The following is a 24163-nucleotide window of genomic DNA, read 5'->3' as shown; positions in this document are numbered from 1 at the left end:
ATAGAAAGGATTGTAGAGTCATTTTTACTTATCTTTCTTCAAAGCAGGAAATATAGGATTTTCTGGAGGAACAGACGAATTTTTCTAAAATAGAAATTACAATTTACTACAACTTACTAAACTTTCTACAACATACGTACATCACTAAAATCTTATGAACTCACCAGCTTAATTGCCGACAAACTCTTTCAAATAACTTGTATTCTCAGGAAACTAGTTGACAAGTACTCGCGCTGGGAATTCAGAAGATGGAGCAATATAGCTTCAAGTCTTGTTTTGTTAATTGCTTATGTATTCTATGTTTTGTGAACACACACTTTGTAAACACTTTCTTTCTAAGTAAATGGTTGTTTATTTACTTTGATTACTATGATGCATGTCTTGTGATACTAAACATGACGTCCTCCACCCCCGAACGTTTCCGTCGTTCTAGTTTTGGGGTGTGACATCATGGAAAGATGCATTCGATAGGCATTCCCATTTGGAAATGGGAGGAGATCACTATGTATTTAATTACAAAGTTGCATCGGACTATGTGTGAAGTGGATTCAGTTTGGGTCACCGCGGATCGATTAACCAAGAGTGCGTATTTTATTCCGATTCAGGAGAGTATCTATGCGAAGAATTTGTCACAACTAGCCTTTTTTACTAAGAAAATTTCGTCCTCAAGTAAGCAAGGACTATTGTGAGACTTGTGTTAGCACACTTGAGTGTACAATATGAGTTCCTAAGGAGCCATGAAGTGTTAGTATGAGAAATCTCTCCCAAATCTCTCTAAGTATGCAAAATCTCTCCAAGTATAGTGAATCTCTCCTAAATCTCTCAAAGTATGAGAAATCTATCCTAAATCTCTCCAATTATAGTGAATTTCTCCCATATCTCTCCAAGTATAGTGAATCTCTCACAAATCTCTCCAAGTATGAGAAGTCTCTCCCAAATCTCTCTGAATACCTTCCTTAGTTGAAAATAGCTCAAAAACCGGAAGAGGAAACCCCAAAAGGAACCCTCTTGCACCTGAACACTCTTAGTCTGAAATCCCTTCTAAGGATCCAAGAGGAATTGCATCTCGGAGCCTCCTGATATTCGGACCCTCGCACACTCCGGAATAAGCCTCTCATCCGGAAGAACTAGCCCCGCTTCGGAAATCCAACTCGGTTTCGGAACCCTCGAGTTCGGACCTCTGGAATTGCGTAAAGGGCTTCAGAACTCGCCTGTTGACTTCGGATTCCGAGAAGGTGACTTCGAATCTCGCCTGCTGACTCTGAAACTCGCCCAGTGCCTCCAGAACTCGCCCAGCGCCTCCGGAACTTCCCCTAAGCACTTCGGAACATCGCAGAACTTACCCTCCCCTCCGTAATTTGATGTAGAGCTTCGGAATTCACCTCTTGACTCTGGATTTTGGACCATTTCGGACCTTTTCTCCATTTTGAGGTATTTTGAGGTCGAGAATCCCACCAAACTCGTGTTTTTCTTAACCAAAACCCCTAAAACCCCTATTTTATGCTAAGATGAATTATTTTAAGCATAGTTACATAAAAATAAAAGGTTTACGATTTAGGAAAACCTTATCCTAAATCAAGAAAAAGACAAGAAAGTTGACTTTGTGATTTGATGAAATCCTCATTTCCCATGCAAATCACAGTATCCCATGCTTTACCCACCAAATATCCATGCATGGACCAGTAGATCCACATGCACCAAAGATTCCCTCCCTTTTCTTACTCTTAAGCACGACAATAGAAGGAAATATGGACTTTTCACATTTCCCTCTCACTTTACTCTCTTTTTCTCTCAAATATTCATTTCCAGAGCAAGAACAAGATCTTGATGGAAACAAAATTCTCAACTTCTTCCTGGGAAATTTAAAGTAAGTTCTCCAACTCATCTAATATTTTATAATGTTTCAAGATGAATCCATATTATTTTATTCATAATAATATGTGATGATCATCCTTAGGAAAGCATCCCTCCCTGGGAAGTTCCTCATCTCAGCCAAGAGTTTAAGCTTGAGATCTTCACTCCATAACTCCAGACAACTCCTCAACTAACTCAAGGTGAGCTTCATACCCCACCTTTTTCAATATTTTAATGTTTTTTGGGGAGAGTACAAGTCAAATCTTGCCTAAATACTTGAATAATTGCATGTATATGTATGTTTACATGTGTGTGTGACATATTATTAAATGATTATTTTAGTAATATACTCATGAACGTAAGATTTCACAACTTCATCAAAAACAGAGGATACTTTGTGTACAAAAGGGACCTCCCAACTATTGGGTGTGTCCAACTTAACCCCTTTATCTATGATTTCATGTCTAGAAATGTAAGTTATAAAGAGGAACCTTGATAAATGGACACCATTTCTAGTAATTTTCGAAAATGGAAACCTTGTGACTATTTGCAAACTATCAGGGAGTATTTTATAAATATTCAATATAAAAGTTTGCATCAATAAAATATACAAAAAGAGCCTTTATGACAGAAATATTTGCATGTCATAAGCTGCTGTCGTAAAACCTCCAAGAACATAAGTAATGTTCTATATGTCATCAACAGAAAATGCGTATCATAACCGGCTGTTATAAATTTATACAAATTATAACTTGACACTTTTTCTCTTGACTAAAATGACTCATTTTTCAATAAACGAAAAGGAACGAACACGAGCACCCAGTTAACGAGCACAATCAACAATATGGAACGTGTCACACCCCAAAACCAAGAACGGCGGAAACGTTCTGGGGCGGAGGACGTCATGTATAGTATCACAAGACAGTAAATGTAAATAAGCAAACAACATCATCCATTGCATTAAATATATATTTTTACTACAAGTGTGTTCTGTACAGTTATAGACACCAAAAATAATGTAACGCAAAATAATATGAGATGAGTCTTGAATGCACTCCATCTTCTCAAAAGCTGGCCTCGGTACCTGTCTACTGATGACCTGAGAATACAAGTTATTTTGAAAGAGTTTATCAGCATTAAGCTGGTGAGTTCATAAGTATTTTAGTGTCAATGTTTGTTGTCAAAACGTTTGAACCTGTCTCAATGTATAAGTTTGTAAAAATGTAAGTAAATGTTTGAAAGTGTTTGTAAAAGTTTGAATCTCTCAGAAAATCCTATATTTTCTATTAAAGTAACCTTCTACCAAGGCTTAACTGTTTTGTAAACTCGTCTATTGTAAAAGTGTGTAATTACCCAAGTATAACTATCATTTGATAAAATATAGTTTGTACATTAATGCTTAAGTGAGATTATCACCAAAATATGTAATGGGTAAATCATTGTAGTACTGTAGCTTTGTATAATAAGAACTACTGTTGTACTAATTACTACTACCTTAAACCGGATTTATATTAAGGTATATTGTGATAAATTGCACCATGCTATCGACTGGTAACAACGACATAATGAATGGTCGTAATAAAAAGAAATGACGTTTGGCACCCGCAGACCTGCAGGTCCGGCTGTAGCTAGCAGCAAGGTGTAGGATAGTCAATCCAGTATAGATCTATACGCAAACTCACGCTCTCCCTCCAAGAGAATTCTGGCTACAACTCGGGCCATGACATTTAAGTCATGCTCCGACACAGTGGATCACAATTGTTAACGTATTCATGTATATGTAATGTTTCTCGTTCTAGTATAGTGGTATATGTTCATGTTTCTAGTATAACTGTATATGTACATGTTTCTAGTATAGCTGTATAAGTACTTGTTTCTAGTATAGCTGTATATGAACTTGTTTCTAGTATAGCTGTATATGTACTTGTTTCTAGTATAGCTGTATATGTACTTGTTTCTAGTATAGCTGTATATGTACTTGTTTCTAGTATAGCTGTATATGTTCATGTGTTACCCCGATGGTAACTAACTATTGATGTACTGATAAGTATGAATATGGAAGTACTTTTATGTCTATACATGTATATATGATATATAAGTAATATGGAAACGACCTTCGGATGGTCACCCGAAATCCCACCAGACCACATCCAAATCGAGAAAAAGGAAATAGGGCGGATGGCCTTCCTAAGCCCTTTAAACATTATTTATATATCTATACATATATGGGCATGCAATTGAATATATAAAAGCATAAATAAGTTTTCATAAGACATTTGAAGCATAAATATAATTTCAAGAGAAGATCGACTTGATGTCGATCTATAAAACAATTTGAAAGCATAAGTTGATAAAACAGTTTAAGTATAAGAAACATTTGTTTGAATCACAGTTTGAAAAAAAGTTTGGATAGTAAAAGAGTTTGTAAAACATTTCAGAGTAAAGCAGTTTGATAAACAGTTTGAACAGTGGTAAAACCGTTGTTTTCCTAGTTATTAATCACATGTGATTAAATGCAATCACATGTGATTGAAGCAATAACTATAAGTATTTGACTTGTATTCCCCCCATAAAGTATTTAAAACATTTAAAATCATTTCAAAGGTTGATTCAAGGGGTATGAACTCACTTGTGGTGAGTCGTTTGAATTGCAGTGTCGGATACCGTGCTAGGTGGCAAACGGAGACTTGTTTACACGCACGAGCCTAGTTATCATATAATAAGCATATATATAACTAATTAGACAAATAATAACTTAATAAATAAGTTAAGACACTTAGGAAACATGTAAACACTTTTTATAAGTGTTTAAGGTCCAAATGGTTGCATCTAAGTTGCTACGGGACAAGGCAAAAGGGTTTGAAACATCAAATGGCCTTGCATAAGAGTTCACCACCCAACAAACCCCACCCTTTGGAGTTTACGGCCGTAAACTCATAGGTTTATGGCCGTGAACTCCTCACATGGTGGTTTTGGGTGTTTTTAAAGTGTTATCTTGATCCTAGAACACTCCTAGCTTTGTTGGAATAACACATGAAGTAGTTTAAGGCCCTAGAATGCTCCATAGGGGAGTTTACGGCCAAAGGACCTTATCCCCTAGAGTTTACGGCCATAAACTCCTATGGGGTGTTGGGTTTTAATTCATTTGAGGCCCTTGCATGTGTAGGATAGCTTCTATACTTTTATCTAAGGCTAATGGGGACAAGAGGCACACATTTAGGCTTTCACTTGGAGTTTACGGCCCAAGATATGTTCCTTGGCCGTAAACTCCTTTTAAGGAGTGATTATGATGTCTTTTGTTCTCCATTCAAGTCCCATGTGTTCAAGGTAAATTGTCTTAAGGCCTAAGGTGTGTTTGTGGTGCATTTAGCCCTTGGAAAAGGGGTTTACGGACCAAGAGAGGTTCTTGGCCGTAAACTCCTACAAACTTATGATTTTGAAGTGTTTTGATGTCCAAAATAGGCACAAGCATTTTAGGGTTAAAGTCCTTAAGCATTAGGGGAAGTTTTAGGGCACTAAATGCCCTTGAAAAGGGGTTTACGGCCCAAGAGAAGTTCTTGGCCGTAAACTCCTATTACTTGGGTTTCTTGGATGATTTCTAGCCTATAAAGATCTTACACAAGGTCCTTAATAAGATTCCTAACATGGGAATGGGTCTAGGAAGCATTAAGGCTCCATTTTGGAGTTTACTCCCCAAGAACGTTCTTGGGCGGTAAACTCCCGGATCTTGTAATCTAAACATGTAATTGATGTTAATAAGCATCTAACAAGTATTGAAACACATTTAGTAAAGTAGACTCACAATCTGGGATGAAAACCCGAAGATCCGTCAGAGAGAATATGGCTTTTCTTTATTTGGAATTGTGAATAATGAATTAATTTAATTCAAAAAACTATTTATAGTCCTGGAATATTTTGGCAGAAAATATTTTTATTCCTGATATAGGACTGTAACATTATGAAACTTGAGATGCTCAAATTTCACAAAACCAGGAGCATCCACTCTCCTGATATCTCCTTAAACATAAACCCTAATGTACACAAACTTGTTCGGAAAAGTGTGAAAATCACAGAAACTGGACTAGCTTCTATTGGATAGATAATGTTCGTACAATGGAAATTTCGGGTTGTCACAGAACGAGAACGATATTTCTATTCAATGAGTACGAATTTCATTATTTATCTAACAAATAATGGAACTCTAACGATTGCTCAAAAGTTTGTTAATATTCTAGTAAGACAAATCTCAAAAGTACCTAAATATGAAAATATTAGTGTACGTTTAAGTCCTGTAAGGAGTTATGGTCAGAGTCTCCTGGAGGGAGAGCGGGAATTTGTGTATAGATCTATACGGGGTTGACACCCCACACCTTCGATGTTCGCTACAGCTAGACAGGCCAGTCTAGGGTGACAAATGTCTTTATCAAACCGAGGGCGCTTGAGAAACGCCAACACAGGCCTCCGTCATGATTAGTATGGTTATAATGACTCACTAGAATATGTTTTATTAACTAGAAATTTATGCAAGGAAAACCTCATAATTAAGTTTTGGCACGTTGTGTTGACTATCCTACATGAGATAGGTGACGATCCGCATTTGTTGTGTTGACTGCCCTACATGAGATAGGTGATGGTCCGCATTTGTTGTGTTGACTGTCCTTTTTCATCGCGTAGAATGTCCACAATTGCCATGTTGACCCTTTCTCCAAACAAGTATAGAGTCGAAATACTGCTATTTTTACAAATTAAAAAGCGTAGGACTCTATGGGAAACGTTTGTGAACGATTTTGAAAACGATAAAACTAACCTACACATATACATAGTTGGAACTAGAATTTTGAATACTTTATAATAGAAAATATAGGATTTTCTGGAGAAAACGATTTTTCTACGATTTCGATAACGATAAACTAGAACGCCCACTCAATTTTACTCTATAAGAGGAACAAGATTTTCAACCATATTTTCCTTTTGAAAATAAGGGATTTTTATTGAAACGGTTGACTATTACTATTCAAAAGGGCTATTTTCATACGGGACTCGCTTTTACAAATCACACTACTTTTCAAAGTCACTCCTTATAAGGATGAACGAAAGGGATGACATACACACATATAACCATGATTTTCAAGGCAAGACTTCAAACGATTTCATAGAAAATATCGGATTTTTTGAAACTACAATGAGAACGATTCTAAACAAGTGTAAACAATTTTATACAAAAATGCTTATGAACTCACCAACTTTTTAGTTCACGCTTTTCAAAACAAATTGTATTCTTAGGGACCTAGTAAGCAGGTAACAAGGGACGCGAATGCTGGACTATTTAGCTGTAGTTTGGAATTTTGTTGTTTATGTCTCTTTTGTGTAATTCAAAGAACAAATACAACATGTAAACAATGTAAGTTTGTTATCTCAATGTATGATGTTTGGATTGATCTGTTTCATGTATATTCAATTGTTATGATACTGCACAATGAAGTCACCCGCCTCCGGACGTTTCCGTCGTCTGGTCCAGGGGTGTGACAAAGTTAGCCTCTCTCTCTCTCTCTCTCTCTATATATATATATATATATATATATATATATATATATATATATATATATACGTACACACACTCCACGACATGGGGTGTCGGTTTCTGTGGTTTCAGACAGGGACGTCCGGTTTACTTCCAAGTTTTGGAAGAGGTTCCATGATGAGTTGGGTAATCGTCTACATTTCAGCATGGTTTTCCACTCGGAGGCTGATGTACAGAGTGAGTGGAAGATTCAGACCTTGGAGGATATGCTTCGGGCGTGTGATTTGGATTTCGGTGGGAGTTAGGATACATATCTTCTGTTAGCAGAATTTTCGTATAACAACAGTTATCATGCCAACATTGATCGACCTCCTTTTGAGATGCTATACGGGAGGAAACACAGGACCCCGATATGTTGGGGTGAGGTCGGTCAGCGAGTTATGGGGTGTATCAAAGTGGTACTCAAGACTACCGAGTTGATTCAGCAGGTTTGGGTAGACTCCAGACAACTCAGAGTTGGCAGAAGAGCTATGCAGACAAGCGCCGATCAGATCTAGATTTCCAGGTTAGGATATGGTTCTCCTAAATGTGTCGCCTTGGAAAGGTGTCATTTGATTCAGGAAGAGGGGAAAGTTGGACCCCAAGTACATCAATCCTTTCAAGATTTTGGCCCAGGTGGGATGGGTTGCTTATCGCTTGGATCTTCCCAAGGAGCTTAGTCAGATCCATTACATGTTTCATGTCTCTCAATTGTGGAAATGTTTACTGGATGATTCCGCGGTGGTTCCATTGGAGGATATTCAGGTGGATGATCGTCTGAATTATATCGAGAGACCGGTGGCGATTCTTGGCAGGAAACAAAACCTTGAGGAACAAGGTTGTTGAGTTTGTGAAAGTTCAGTGGCAGCACTGCAAGGGTTCAGAATGTATGTGGGAGCCGAAGGATGAGATGAGCGAGCATTACCCAAAGTTATTTTGGGGCAGCAGACTTTGAGGATGAAGTCTGATTCAAGTGGGGGAGAATTGTAACATTCAAGACCTTTTATGTATCCTTTTTAACTCTAAATGAAAAAAAAAACTATCTCATTTTAGTCCCTATCTAGTACGTGAGGGGTACTCTATGAGTACGCTTAGCGTACTAGCCCGTTTTTGGATCGCGCATGAACCCATGTATGTTGGGCATGCGTGGGAGTACACATGGCATACGCAAGGCAGAGGCAAACCCTAATTTTTAGGGTTTGTACCCTAGTTAAGCAACTTATGTTGCCTTGGTTGTATCATTTGGTCAACCTCCACTCCCCTATACCTTAAGATCGAAACTCTAGCCTCCTATAGTGTGTTTTTGAGACTTGGAAGTAATTTTGTGTGCATTGAAGAAGTTGGTGCTTGGTGACCAAGCTTTGGTTGGACTTGAGGTTGTAGATCCAAAATGTTCATGAAGTTTGCTAGCTCCAAAAGGTATAAAGTTCTTATCTTGGAACCACTTTGTGTTAGATTGAGATTAGGGCTTGTTTTTTAGCGTATTATGGTCTTTTGGGTTCTCTTTGGGAGTTTGAGTCCCTCCATGAGCTAGGATGCTAAATTTTAACCCCTATGATGTTCCTTGTGTAAAAAGGTGCCATCTTGATGAATCATATTGGTCTATATATGAGTTAGAGCCTTGTTACGGGTTTTAATGGACAAAATCGGGTTTTAGGGTCCCATTAAGACATTCAAGATGATAAAGTTTCCAAATTTATGAATTAATGACTTGAGCGTATTCGGTGTAATGAGATTTCTTCGTTTGGGCCTTTTGGACTCGAGGTTATTTTAGGCTTTTAGGGTTTGGGCCTATTGGGCCATTGGACTTCTAACTTTGGGCCATGGATAAACTAGGGGCTTTCTTGATATTAGGTCCATGATGATTCTGGGCCCAATTAGGTTGATGGGTCATAATGGGCCTTAGGATGCAATTTAGGAATTTGGGCATTTTGAGTAAATGGGTTGGGCCTTGGTTTTGGGCCAAGTAAGAAAATGGTAAAATGGTCTTTTACCCTGGATGTTAGACAAGTGATTTAGATTTTTGACTATGGGTTAAAATCCAATCATTAATTGGATATTATTTTATCATGATAACGTAGGGATTTTCTGGACCAGCAGACCGAGATTTTATTTGAGAGATTCAACAGCTAGATGTGAGTTTCCTCACTGTGTTTAGCGGGTCGAAGCACCAATGTCGGCCCATGGTTTATTATGTTTAAGATGCTAGTTGTCTGCTGACTCTTGCATGTTTTATGTGTTTATATGTATACCGGATTACCGGTAAAGCCTGATGATTATATTGTATGCTATTTATCTTTGTGATTTTTGCATGTGTTTATATGTTTGTGTGTGTGTATATATATATATATATATATATATATATATATATATACGGTAGGGCCCGATGACTGACAAATCTGTTCCGAGCGGGGCTCAATACCGGGCGAGGCCCGTTGATGGGTGGGGCCCATTATATGTATGATATGTATGATATGTGGTATTTTGGGGAACTCACTAAGCTTTGTTCTTACGGTTTTCAGTTTATGTTTCAGGTACTTATGGTTCTAAGGGGAAGAGTCCGAGATGATTGCAGTGTACACACCATATTCTTCTGCATTTTACACGACTCTGATGTTTTTGGATGTTATTTGATATACTCTGATTGTTTATGTTTTTCATGATGTTGTTTTGGATGACGGTTTCATTAATTAAAAAAAAGTCAAAATTTTTAGTCTTAATTTTGGGATGTTATACTACAATCCCGACATGATAACATTTTTATTAATCATTACAAACACCTTAGAGATCAGACTACCATTAGGGACGCCTTAGAATGGTAAATAAAACACGTTAGGAATAATTAGGAATAATTAGGAATAATTAGATATCCTACAAAGATAGTAAATTAAGATTAATAAAACATCTTAAAAGATAATAAGATATGGTAGTTAGATATCATGTAAAGATAGTAAATTATGATTAATAAAATAGCCTAGAAGGTAATAAGATAGGATCGTTAGATATCCTCAAAAAATAGCAAGTTAAGGTTGATAAAATGGTTTAAGAAATGTTTTTCTAAAAAAAATAATTCTTAATTTTAATACAACTAAATAAAACTATAAAAACCTATACAATCACCAACATTATGTTGACATTTTAAAAAATACATGTATTCTTAGGGAGATGAGTGTGGAGGATATTCGTGCAGAGGAGAAGGTTTTCAAGAAAGCTTGTAGGAGTTTAATTTCGTCTATTTATCATTTCTGGTAATGTCGAGAATGTGTGTTTGACTTTTAAACAATGTAATCCAAAATAGTTTACAATAAATAAATGTAATGTTTGTGATATACTTTTGTGTTATGTTCTAAATATACATCTGAATGCCTCGATCCAATTTCTTCATGTTCGCACTGCCCGACGTTTTCGCCACCGGCCGAAGGTGTGACAGTAATAAATATTTAACATTTTTTTGGTTATGAGGAACTTTTTAAAAAATATTTACTTTGACCATTTTAATATTTTTACGTCTCTTATAAAAGAGTCGTTTGCGTCACACACGAGAAACTTAATAAACCAAACCAAATTGGAAAATTGATAGACACAATGCTTCTTAAGAAACTTTTTTCAAACTCAAATAAGAGATAATAAACTTGCATCACACATGACAAACTTAACAAACCAAACCCAATTAGCAAATTGATAGAAACAATGTTTCTTAAAAGAAATTTGTAAACTCAAATAAAAGATAATAAACTTGCATATCACACATGACAAATTTAATAAACCAAACCAAATTGAGAAATTTTTTAAAAACAATGCTTCTTAAAAAAGATTTTCAAACTAAGATAACTTGAAGGACTAATCTTATAGTAAGTTAAGACCATCTCCAACTCATCTTCATTTTTTTTCCATAAATAGAGTAAAAAATGGAGTAAACAGTGTTTCATCTGCAACTCTATTCCATTTTCTACCCCATTTTTTACCCCAAAAAATATATTTTTGGAATATTTCATTTTTATAACTTATATATATTGTCAAATACACCCCTTTACTAATTAAACTTTAAATTTATGATTAATTAATATAAATTAGTATACAACATGATATTATAAATATTAAATATTGCATTTAAATTATAATTAGTAGATAAAATAAATTAGAAATGTATAAAATAAAAATGAGAGGGACTAAAATTGACAACCAAACTTCACCTCCATTTTTGGAGATATGAATAGTATTCCCCCATATATGGGAGAATACTATTTATATCTCTAAAAATGGAGGTGGAAATGAGGTAACATTGGAGAAGAATGTGAGGAGAAATCAGGAATAAAATGGAGTATGAGGGTGGGTTGGAGATGCCCTGAGGAATACAAATGCATATTATTTTGACAAAACTGCAAATTTGGTCTTTGTGGTTTGCGAAAACCTTTGGATGGGGTCCAAAAAGTTTCTAGCTTGCACCGAAGGTCCAAAATCAAGGTTTTTCATTGTTTTTGGTCCAAAAAAACTTGAAAAGTCGATTTTACCCTTTTACATTTCTTTTTTCTATTTTTTTTTATTTATTTTGGTATTTAAATAATTAAAAATAGAAAATAAAATAAACCCCACAACCTCTTCCTCCCCCCCCCCCTCTCTCTCTCACACACACACAGATACACACACACAGATATATATACATATCGTCTTCATAAAAATGGCTGCCACCATTACTTCAATAGTCTCAAGCTAGATCGACCATAGAAGCTCAAAGTTTTCGACCAAACAAAAATTGGTGTGAAGGGCCTCGTTGATGCTGGAATCCGCCAAATCCCTCTCATCTTCTGCCAATCACCATAAACATCGCACAAAATCAAGTGATGCAATTGTTGGAGGTTTAAGAGAAATTCAAATCGAGTAATCAAATAAAGTGATGAAATATGAGGTATGCTTTTCCAATTATTCTCAGAGGCCTTGGGATTGAACGCATATCACCTCCGAGATCTCGATTGTAGCAAGGGGCTTTTGTTCTCCGACCATTAATACCCTGTTTGTTGACAAAAACCCTTAAGGATTTTAGAAGTGATTAATCGGGTAAGAGATGGTTTATGGTTTGATGTGAAGACCTATATTAGCACCACTTTCACAGACCCAATTTCTACATACATAATCGACTTATCATCTTCAGATCCATTTGGTATGGAGATCGATATCAGCACAACTTGCATAGCCATCACCGGGTGGCTTGAAGATTTTGATGTGGACTACGTGAAATATGTCAGAAACAATTGAGGGGGGAAACAACAATGAGATCGCAGGTAGGTCTAATTTTGTTGGAGGTGCTACTGTCGGAGACGCTTCAATGGTCGGAGGTGTTCTCCTGGCGGAGAAGGTAAGGCTGGCAGAAGCTTAACAGTACAAATTAGGAGAAAGGAGAAAAATGAAGCAACAAAGGCTGCTGTAAGATTGGTCCCTGCTGTGTGTGTATGTCTATGAAGACGATCTGTATTTTTATTTATGTGTGTGTCTATGTGAGAGAGAGAGAGGAGGAGGAGGAGGAGGAGGGAGGGGTTTATTTTATTTTCTACTTTTAATTATTTAAATACCAAAATAAATAAAAAAAATAGAAAAAAGAAATGAAAAAGGGTAAAATTGACTTTTCAAGTTTTTTTGGACTAAAAACAATGGAAAATCTTGATTTTGGACCTTCGGTGCAAGCTGAAAACTTTTTGGACCCCATTCAAAGGTTTTCGCAAACCACAAGGACCAAATTTGCAGTTTTGTCTATTATTTTCCCCTGGAAGTTTGTTCCTCCATCAATCAATTTATGAACCTAAAATCGAAAGAAACAAAGTTGGAGGACTATAACTTATAATAGTCAACAAGCTTGGGGAGAAAAATATAAACTTCCATCTTCATTTTTGTTTCTTTCAGTTAGGTCATTCGATGGTAGAGTATCTATCTTCTATTAGGAGACCTTCATGAAAACATGGCTCTGGTGCCCACTCGTCTAGACTCGTTTCACACCTCAGTGTACAAGCTCCATTTCTTCAGGTACTGCTCTTATAATCCTTTCAAGAAACACAAAGTCATTGCTAATTATGAGAGTAATTCGACAAATTTAAACCCAACCCCCCATAAAAAATCCAAAATCGTTCTTCGAAATAAGAACAATGAAGCGGGTTCCATCGCAGAATCACCGATTTTGCAGTCAAAAAGTAACACTAGTGGTGGTTGGTTAGAGAAATGGGATGATACCCACAAGCATAATTGGCCAAAAAAGGCTGAACCAGTTTTAAATTATCGATATGGGGACGATTCCGATAGTGATGATGGCGGTGTACACCGTAGTACTGGTAGTACGATGGACAAAATCGTGGAGAAACTAAAGAAATTCGGGTATGTCGATGACGTTAAAGAAAAGAAAGAGAGGGAAATCGAGAAGGGGTCAATCGAGGACATATTCTACGTTGAGGAAGGGATTTTACCGAATTCCAGAGGTGGGTTTTCACCGGAATCACCTCTTGGAGTTGAAGACGTGTTTAGGGGTAGTAACGGGAAAGTGCGATTCCCATGGGAGAAACCTTCAGAGGACGATGCGAATAGGAATTCAGTGAGGCAAAAAAGTAAGACTTGTGTGGCGGAATTGACGATTCCAGAGTCGGAATTGAGGAGGTTGAGGAACTTAGCTTTTAAATTGAAGAACAAGACAAGAATCACAGGTGCTGGTGTTACTAGAGAAATGGTGGCTTTGATTAAAGATAAGTGGAAATCAGCAGAAGTTGTGAAGCTCAAAATTGAAGGATCTGGTGCACTTAATATGAGGCGCATGCATGAGATATTAGAAGTAAGTTTCTTGCAACTTTTTTTCATCTGTGTATTAGAAATGGATTAGCCTTATTTGAAAAGAAATTTACATTATTACATGATAAGGAATGAGAATTGATGGGATAGAACTTTAAAGTCATATATCTTTGAAAAGTTTCAAGATTAAAGCAATTTTTGTGAAAGAACCTAGAATTATGTTTCATGGATACAAACACATTATATGTAGTTATTGAGATTCAATAATTCTAGAATATTAAAGATATATGATCCGTTTGTTTATATGCATACATACATACATACATGCATATACACATAGGATTATGCAATAAATAACAATGTGCTTTCATTTCTTTCTATTACAACATTGTATTTTGAAAAAAAATTGATTCAATTTTTGGAATGCCATCGAAATATAAAGCAACTTTCACTTCTATAATTGCATGATTTTTCAAAATATAATAAGAAAAACATTGAAAGTACAATGCTATATTGTGTAGATTTTCAAACTACAATGCCTTAGTAAGACAAAAAATGTAAGTACAGAATATACAACCATGATTTATTCCATGACCAAATATGCAACATTATAACTAGAATCAGTTACCTTATGACATAAATTATGGAACCATGTTTCAACTATTTAAACATGTTACTCCTAAGATATTGCATATCTTTTTGGCATAAATAATATATGTGTGGATTAGATGCTTGTTTATACAATGATGTTTCATCTTCTTCTTATTTTACATAACAAAATTGTTTTTTTGACAAAATATGCATATCCATGTTTCATTCCATGTCTAAAATATGCAACATTATAACTAGAACCAATCACCTTATGACATAATACATATGAAATGCTTACTTATGCAACAATGTTTCTCACTTATGCATATTTCATGTAACAAACACCTTCTTGTTGCAATAAAACAAGCATTTAACCTTTTCAACTTTTACTTTAACTCAATAACTATTAACTACATCTACTTGTTATTTACTAATATAAAATCTTGAACTAATATTAGATGAGAACCGGAGGATTAGTGATTTGGAGATCCGGAAGCACAATTGCTCTGTATAGAGGCGTAGAATACAAAGACCCTTCTTTAAAACAACAAAAACGCGAATACAACAAACAACTTTCACAAAAATCGTCTTTTTCTGACACTACTTCAATGGAAGAAGAAGATTCACAAGTCCAAGAATCAGACACAGACAGAGACAACAGCTATGAAAAAGAAGTGGACAAGCTTCTAGAAGGATTGGGCCCAAGGTACACTGATTGGCCAGGGTGTGATCCACTACCCGTGGATGCGGATTTGTTACCGGGGACCATCAATGGGTATGAACCACCTTTTAGAATACTTCCATATGGAGTCAAAGCTACACTTGTTGGAAAAGAGGCTACTACTTTAAGAAGGCTTGCAAGAGTTCTTCCTCCACATTTTGCTTTAGGTATGTAGTATGCCACTTTTTTTGTACAAGTTATTGCTAAAAATAGCAAGATACTTTCATGGGGTTTCTAATTTGGTCATTGTACTTTGAAAATCGTTACTAAAACTATCCGACTTTTGACCTAAATAATCAGTTTTCAAAGAGCTAAATGCCATAAATAGCAATGGGATCATCATTTCTATTTGTATTATAGCATTCTAGTTTCATTTCTTCCTATTGCAACACTATGCTTTCAATTTCTTTTCCTTATTAACACATTGTACTTTGAAAAATCTACCGAATTATGTCTACTTTGAAAAAACATGTCCAATTGTAGCAATGAAAATTGCTTTTACTTGGATGACATTTACTATATTTGGGTAGATCTTCAAAGTAGAATGCTCTAATAGAAAGAAATGAAAGTATAACGTTATTATAAAGTATAAACAAATCATGAAAAGTACGTTGTTGTTCCTTTTATATTACCCTTTTTGAAAAGTATGGTGCTTTTGAGTGCCTAGTTTTGAATTTTTGTGATCAAATAAATAGAAAGTAGCTTATAAAACATATTAAGAATTTTATAATATATTTGGTTATATGTATATATATAAATAGGTAGAAGCAGACAACATCAAGGTTTAGCAGCTGCAATAATTAAGTTATGGGAAAGGAGTTCAATTGCAAAAGTTGCTCTAAAACGTGGTGTTCAACTAACTACAAGTGAGAGAATGGCTGAAGATATCAAGGTACTCAAAAAATACCATAATAAAATTATTACAAAAATATTTAAATATGATGAAATTTTTGTAACGTTTTGGCTACTTCTGCTTATGATTATCTCATCATTCTTTTTGAGTTTTAACACTTGTTTATGCAACGATAGAGTAAAATTACTTATATACCCTTATTTTATCTGTTATTGTGATACTACATACTAGCCACAACAAATTTTGTGAAGTTACTTATATACCCTTATTTTATTCTGTTATTTTGGTACTAAAGTTGTTTATCCGAAGTTAAGAGTAAAATTACTTATATACCCTTATTTTATCTGTTAATTTCCTAAACAAATGAAATTTGTCAAACAAACACCATCAAATGTGATTATACAACAAAAGCACATCCAAACATTATCTGAAGTTAGAGTAAAATTACTTATATACCCTTATTTGAAACCTATATATTTATCAATCTTCAACAATGTGATTGTGTTTATTGTTTGCAGAAATTGACAGGAGGGATACTTTTGTCAAGAAACAAAGATTTCTTGGTGTTTTACAGAGGAAAAGATTTCTTATCACCCGATGTTTCAGAGGTTTTATTAGAAAAAGAAAGACTTGCAATATCTTTACAAGATGAAGAAGAGGAAGCAAGATTAAGAGCTTCAACTTTTATAACACCAAAAGTTGAAAAACATGAACATTTCAGAGGATCTACAGGGACTCTTGGAGAAAGTCTTGATGCAAATGCTCGATGGGCAAAAAAGCTTGATGATGAGCATAAGAAAAAAGTTTTTCAAGAAGCAGAAGTAATCAGACAAGAGGATCTTGTTAGAAAGCTTGAAAGGAAGCTTCGATTTGTGAGTTTCTTCAAACTTTGATTTGTAATGATTTGTCTTTTGGGTTAATATAATTTTGGGTTAACCTCAAAAAAGACTTTATATTTTGTGTTTTTTTTTTCCGGATTAAACCTCAAATTTATTTTTTGCCTGAAAAAGAAAGACCTTGTATTTTTTCATTTTTTCCAAAAAGCACTCAACTTTGTAATTTTTTTTCCCAAAAAAACCCTCAACCCTTTAAATGCTTCCAAATAAACCCTCAACTTTTTTAGTTTTCTTGAAAAAACCCTCACATTTACAATTTTTTTTTGGAAAAAAATGACTGAAAGGGTTAGATCGGAAAAAATGAAAAAATACAAGGTCTTTTTCACGCAAAAAACAAATTTGTGGTTTAATCTGGAAAAAACACAAAATATAAGGTCTTTTTGAGATTAACCCTATAATTTAGGGCAAAATACAAAAAAGCACAACAAACTTTCACCATTTTAGTCAATAACTATATTTTGTAGTGATCAAACCGTTAATACTTTTTTTTTTTTTTTTAATGTTTAAAAACAAATTGGGTAACTAGGAAAATTGATTTTAAAAGGTCAAAGAAAGTATAACAGATTAATCACAATAGAAAATAGTTCAATGGGCAAATCGATAAATTCACCATTTTATCGATTTAGTCATTACTTTTTATTGATTTAGCCATTGAACTATTTTATTACAATAATCATAAAAAAGTTCAGTGGCTAAATGCCTAAATCTATAATAGGATGAAACTAAGTTCTTTGTGTTTTTAACTTTTTTTAACCTTTTCCAAAATCATATTACCTGAAAAAAATTGTTTTTTTTTTTTTTTAAACTGTCAAAAAATAGTATATTAACAAATTACAACCCTCTAAATTGACTTATTTGAAGAATTGGATTATCATTTTAGTATTAATTTTTTTATTATTTATTATTATTATTACAGGCTGATAAAAAATTAATGAAAGCAGAACATGCATTATCAAAAGTGGAAGCATTTCTGGATCCAGCAGATCGACCCGCGGATCCAAATAGTATCACAGATGAGGAAAGATTTATGTTCAGGAAACTCGGTTTAAGGATGAAAGCTTTCTTACTCCTTGGTAATAATAATTACTAATTAAATAACCTTTTCTTCATTTTCATACTTTTTTTTATTTCCCCAAAATACCAACTTACTTACATTCCTTTACTAATTATAGCAATTTTTTTACCATAATAATAACAACAAATACTTGCATATTATATTTTCATTTGTTAGATATTGTTGTTATTGTTAAAGAAATGTAAGTATGTTGCTACCAATCTACGCAATGTACTTTAGTTTTTTTTTTTTTTTTTCCATAATAAAAAGTTTCGGGTTAATCTCAATAAAAGACCTTATATTTTTGTGTTTTTTTTTTCTGGATTCAACCTCATTTTTATTTTTATTTTCCTGAAAAAGACCTTGTATTTTTTTCATTTTTCCCGAAAAAAGTAAAAACCCTCAACCTTGCCTTTTTTTTTCCGGAAAAAACCCTCAACCTTCTAACTGTTTTCAAATAAACCTTCAACTTTTTCAGTTTTTCATCGAAAAAACCTTCACATTTTACAAGTTTTTTCAGAAAAAAAAATGACTAAAAGGGCCGGATCGGAAAAAATGAAAAAAATGCAAGGTCTTTTTCAGGAAAATAAAAATAAAAATGAGGTTTAATCCAGAAAAAAAAAACACAATATAAGGTCTTTTATGAGATTAACCCTAAATTTTGCTTATCAGTATGAACAATGTACTTTATTTGTTATATACATTGCTATTATGGGTAAGAAAATGTAGGTAGATACCTTGTTATTATGGGTTTAAAAATATGTTCTATTATGTGTAAAGAAATGTAAATACTAAGATACTATTATAGGTACAAAAATATAAGGACATTGCTATAATAGGAAATATATATATATATATATATATATATATATATATATATATATATATATATATATATATATATATATATATATATAGTACACTGCATATATTGGTAAAAAGAGTAAAGTATGTTACTATTTATGAAAATTTCCCTTTCATATAGTAGTTCATTCTTTCTCTTTCTCAAATCAAGAAGTGAAAAAAAAAAAAAAGATTAAAAGTAAAATACGTTTGTATTTTGATTCCAATGAAAAAGATTTGATTGTTGTTTTGTAGGTAGGCGTGGGGTGTTTGATGGAACTGTGGAAAATATGCATCTTCATTGGAAATATAGAGAATTGGTTAAAATTATTATAAAAGAAACAAATTTTGAAGAGGTTAAAAATATAGCATTATCACTTGAATCCGAAAGTGGAGGTGTATTAGTTTCGGTTGATAAAATTTCAAAAGGGTATGCGATTATTGTGTTTAGGGGAAATGATTATAAAAGACCTTCTAAATTAAGACCCAAAAATTTGTTAACAAAAAGGAAAGCTTTGGCACGTTCTATTGAGCTTCAAAGACGTGAGGTATGAATTTTTTTTTTTTTTTTTTTTGTATTTATTCCTATTAAGTGTTTTGTATGAATAAATGATGTTTAAAAAGTATTTGAGAAATTCAAGACACACTTTGTGAAACGTAACGAAAAATTGAATACTTTAAATGTTTTTTAATTGTTAATACGTTGTACTTTGAAAAATTTACCTAATTATAGTTTTTTTTTTTTTTTGTAATGCTTATTAGGACATTATATATTGAAAAATCTAGGGTTAATCTCATTAAAGACCCTTATATTTTGTGTTTTTTCCTAATTAAACCTCGAGACTTTTTTTTTTCTTGAAAAAGTCCATGCATTTTTTTCGATCTGGCCCTTTCAGTCATTTTTTTTTTCTGAAAAAACTTGTAAAATGTGAGGGGTTTTTTTTTCGGAAAAAACTAAAAAAGTTGAGGGGTATTTCTGAAACAGTTAGAAGGTTGAAGGTTTTTTTCGAAAAAAAAAAGACAAAGTTGAGGGTTTTTTTTGGAAAAAGTGAAAAAATACAAGGTCTTTTTCAGGAAAAAAAATAAATTTAAGGTTTAATCCAGAAAAAAAAAACACAAAATATAAGGTCTTTTTTTTTCTTCCTAATAATAGGAAGAAAAAAAATGAGAAGTAAGATGGTATAATAAACAAATCAATGAAAGTATATTGCTATTTCTTATATTTAACTTGAAAAAAAAACAAGGGAAAATTTGTGAAAAGTTAGTATTTTATTGGGAAAGTTTCCTTTCATTGACTTTCTATATTTGTGTTTTAATATGAAGCTGAATTTCTGTTTTTGATTCTTTGATAAACAGGCTCTTATGAATCATATCTCAACTTTGAATGCAAGAATGAGAAAACTGCAATCTGAAATCGTATGATCTTCTATTTAATATTTATAGCATCCTATTTTCATTTTCATAACATTATTGTAATAGTTTTTTATTTATTTTTATTACCAATGAATATGATTTTAGGAACATGTTTCAACTATTAAAGATAAAGTAGATGAGGAGTTATATGACAAATTAGATGCGGCTTATTCCACCGAAGATGAAGATAGTGAGGTAAAAAAATTTTTTTTTTTTTTTTTTTTGGTATATTTTTTAAAGTACAAATACTTAATAAGATAAAAACTGAGTTTTTTGTAATACAAAAAAAAATGAAAATATTATGATACAATAAACAAATATATAAAAGTTCTTTGCTGTTTCTTCATTTAGCTCTTATATGAAAAAAAAATAGGGATTTGGTATTAGTTATTATATTTTCCACAACTGATTTTTTTTTCTTCATTATTTAATGTCGTTTTTCTTCAATATTAATTATTATAAAAATATCGTGTTACTTATAATAAGGGTTAAATGCAACTATGCAAGAAATAACAACATGCTATATTACTTTCATTTCTTCATATTACAACATTGTAGTTTAAAATAAAAATCTACCCATTTATATGTTTTTTTTGTAAATGCTTTGTTTCATTATGTAATAATATGTGTTTTTTTATTTTATTTAGGAGGAAGGAGAAGATGTGTATCTTGATACATATGAGAGTGAAGATGAAGAAGATGAAAATGGTGACTTGGAAGATGAAGAAACGGATTATGTTGCTGTGTAAACGGTTGCAACGTAGATAAAGTTATGTATATTGACTCTAAATTTCATTATAATTCTAATTTCTGGGAAAAATAGAGAAAGTTATGATGTATTTTTATCATTTTATCTATATATTCACTTTTAATAACTATTTTCTATACTATTATCCGGTTTTGAAAAAACATGTTGTGGTTTTACCATTTTTTATCAGACTTAGCCACTCAAGAATCATATTATCATGGTTATTAAAATAATAGTTTGGTTGTTAAATTTATAAAAAATAATATCTAAAAATGGTAAAAGTAGGTTGTGTTTTAAAAAAAATTGAAGAAAAATCAAAATCAGGTTAACCCATTTTTTTTTTCAAACGGAGTTAAATTGGTAAACTTGTGAATTACGAGAACTTATTATTTTTATTATTTTGTTAAATCGACAAACTTGCAAAAAAAAAGATTAAAGGATAAATGTAGAATATTTTGATAGTGGTTCTTAAATTAATCTTCTTATTCTAATAAATGAATAAGTTAATTTTTTTACTAACAAGCGTTATTATATTAGAACTTCTTATTAACATTATATTTCCTTATCATCTCATTTGTCAACATATTTCACTTTAATTATATTAATTAATAACATCAGATTAAAAAATAAAATAAAATTAATACAAATTATAAGGTGATATAACTTCATATATTTATTTAAATCAACGATTATAATTTTATATAACTAAAAAAATATTTTTTAAGTAATAAATTATTTAAAATAATTGATTAATAATTTTAATTTTTTAATATAAAATTTTAATTAATTTTATAACTGTAATTCTCACAAGTTATAAACTAGTTTTCGGGAAAGCAGTAATGAGTTATAAACTAGTTTTCATGAAAGCAGAATGACATAATCATTCTACCATTAGATGAAAGGTAACTTATCGCATTTTGTATGAATGTGGGGTTTGTTGGTGGTGGCAGAGTGGGTAGCGTAGGTGGTAGTGGTAGAGATAGGAGTGAAGATGGGTGGTGGAGGTGGGTTTTAAGTATTATTCAAGCCTAGCATGCAAATATGAAATGCTTAATTCATGTGCCACAATTTCAAGAAATATCAATATATTTTGAACATTGCTACAACTTTTTCTTCTTCTCACATTATTTTAAAAAAAAATAGCATTGTATTATGATTTTTGTCACATTTGTTATGCAACCATTATCAAATATTCTTCTAATTTTCTCTAAAACTTCACCAAACATATTCAAGCATTGTATACATTAAAAACATTAAATTCATAGTTATTTCATAATTTCAAAATACTAATTCACTTAAGTTGCATTTACTAACAAACCATATATTTGTCAAAATTTTGAATTGAAACATGTAAAAACAAAAAACCTCAAATAAAACATAGTGAAGCAACAACCAAACGATTCATAAATTTGCCATTTTTTCAATGTATCAATCTACCTTCAAAACTTAATTAAAAGATTAAAGAAGTATCACAAAACTTAAACAAAAACAAAAACAAAAACATAACAAAACATATAATAAATGTTCATGAAACCAAAATACCGATTGAATACCCCTCACTTCAATGGGATAAACCTGGAAGAGTGAGTAGCACCAATACCTGGTCTTCCATGCTTAACTGGTTTGTATGAAATGGAGAATTCAGCAAGATAGTGTCCAATCATCTCAGGCTTAATTTCAATCTGATTGAAAGTCTTTCCATTGTAAACACCAACAACACTTCCGATCATTTCTGGAACAATGATCATGTTCCTCAAATGGGTTTTCACAAGCTCTGGCTTTTCTCCAGCTGGTGCCTCACGTTTCTGTACACAAGTCAAATTTTCTTATTAAATCTATCATTTCTGCAACTGTTGTTAGACGAATTCAAGATTCTTTTGTGTATAAGGAGAAACTTCATGATTAGAGTGAACGAAAAGGGTCTTTGAATGAGATAATGTGTGCTTTGCATATTAAAAAGACATTGTGTTCTCTAATTCACAATGGAGTGTCTGAAATCAACAATGGAGACGAAGTGTATGCTTAACGTATTTGGATTCTGATGAGCTAAAGTAATCTAAGCAAATGATATTGTAGAAACCTAATTCTAATTGATGTATCAAACAGCATTATTATAGGAAAGAATAAGAAGCTTACAGCTTTGCGAAGCTTCTTAATCAAAGCCATGGGCTTCCTCTTCAAACCTCTCTGAAACCTAACAGTGGACAAATTCGTTAAGAACAACAGATGCATAACGATTAACATTTTTAGATGAATTCGTAGAGGTAGGACAAATAGAATACCTTCTGCGAGCACGAGCAGTGAAGAGCTTTACAAGCTCATCAGTGGACATATCAAGCAAAGCATCCAAATCAACTCCTCTGAAACTGAACTTCTTGAACGTCCTCTTCTTCGGAACTCCGGCTGCCGCTACATCAACCTCCACTTCCGCCTAAACAACATTAATGAACGGAGATACATCATTATCCGATTAAATTGTGACAAATAGTTCATGAAATTTAGAACAGGAAACCGATATTAGATCGAGAATTACCATTGTCGAGATGTTGTTGAGCTGAGAAGGACTCTGCGGCTGCTCCGGTAGTGGAAACTAGGGTTTTTCGATGGTTGCAACTGAGGATCTTGTTTGATGGTTAACTTATATAAGGCTTAGGGTTTGGGCCCAAATTTTGTTAATTTGGACTAGTAAGTTGATGTGGGCCACATTATACAGACAAATTGTTGTCAGTTGTAGTTGGTTTGCAAAATGGACCTAAAAATTGAATCCAATTGGTACGATGATAATTTACATTTTAGATTTATTGGGCTACAATCTTTGATTTTTTCATGGTAGGTTTTTTATCCCAAGTCCAAGTGTTACCCAAA

General features: G+C 33.0%; 2 protein-coding genes across 2 annotated transcripts; one reads left to right on the top strand and one right to left on the bottom strand.

Moving 5' to 3' along the window:
* The first annotated feature begins 13303 nt into the window (after positions 1-13303).
* Positions 13304-21425, top strand: LOC145093939 (CRM-domain containing factor CFM3A, chloroplastic/mitochondrial-like). Its single transcript, XM_079032189.1, has 9 exons — positions 13304-14222; positions 15229-15658; positions 16253-16383; positions 16863-17216; positions 18157-18313; positions 19393-19685; positions 20494-20553; positions 20656-20745; positions 21198-21425. The coding sequence occupies exons 1-9, from the start codon at positions 13365-13367 to the stop codon at positions 21297-21299; spliced, it is 2475 nt and encodes an 824-aa protein (XP_078888315.1). The 5' UTR covers positions 13304-13364; the 3' UTR covers positions 21300-21425.
* A 1254-nt stretch (positions 21426-22679) lies between these two features.
* Positions 22680-23959, bottom strand: LOC145093938 (small ribosomal subunit protein uS19x). Its single transcript, XM_079032188.1, has 4 exons — positions 23832-23959; positions 23581-23729; positions 23435-23492; positions 22680-23103 (listed from the first exon to the last, which is right to left on the bottom strand). Exons 1-4 carry the CDS (start codon positions 23832-23834, stop codon positions 22855-22857), a joined length of 459 nt encoding a protein of 152 aa, XP_078888314.1. The 5' UTR covers positions 23835-23959; the 3' UTR covers positions 22680-22854.
* Between the last annotated feature and the right edge of the window lie 204 nt (positions 23960-24163).

This window comes from Lactuca serriola, chromosome 3 (genome assembly GCF_051521515.1).
Source record: "Lactuca serriola cultivar US96UC23 chromosome 3, Lser_US96UC23_V15, whole genome shotgun sequence".
In the NCBI taxonomy this organism is placed as follows: Eukaryota; Viridiplantae; Streptophyta; class Magnoliopsida; order Asterales; family Asteraceae; genus Lactuca; species Lactuca serriola.
Note: the sequence above shows the minus strand (reverse complement) of the source record. Positions and strands in the feature narration are given on the sequence as shown.

Excerpts from the sequence above, each read along its gene's own strand:
- LOC145093938 (XM_079032188.1), bottom strand. Across the intron at positions 23,493-23,580 it reads ACTGCTCGTGCTCGCAGAAG|GTTTCAGAGAGGTTTGAAGA; the intron begins GTATTCTATTTG and ends GTCCACTGTTAG. Across the intron at positions 23,104-23,434 it reads TTAAGAAGCTTCGCAAAGCT|AAACGTGAGGCACCAGCTGG; the intron begins GTAAGCTTCTTA and ends ACTTGTGTACAG.
- LOC145093939 (XM_079032189.1), top strand. The coding sequence starts at position 13,365 with ATGGCTCTGGTGCCCACTCGTCTAGACTCGTTTCACACCTCAGTGTAC. Across the intron at positions 15,659-16,252 it reads TCCTCCACATTTTGCTTTAG|GTAGAAGCAGACAACATCAA; the intron begins GTATGTAGTATG and ends ATATATAAATAG. Across the intron at positions 17,217-18,156 it reads TTGAAAGGAAGCTTCGATTT|GCTGATAAAAAATTAATGAA; the intron begins GTGAGTTTCTTC and ends TTATTATTACAG.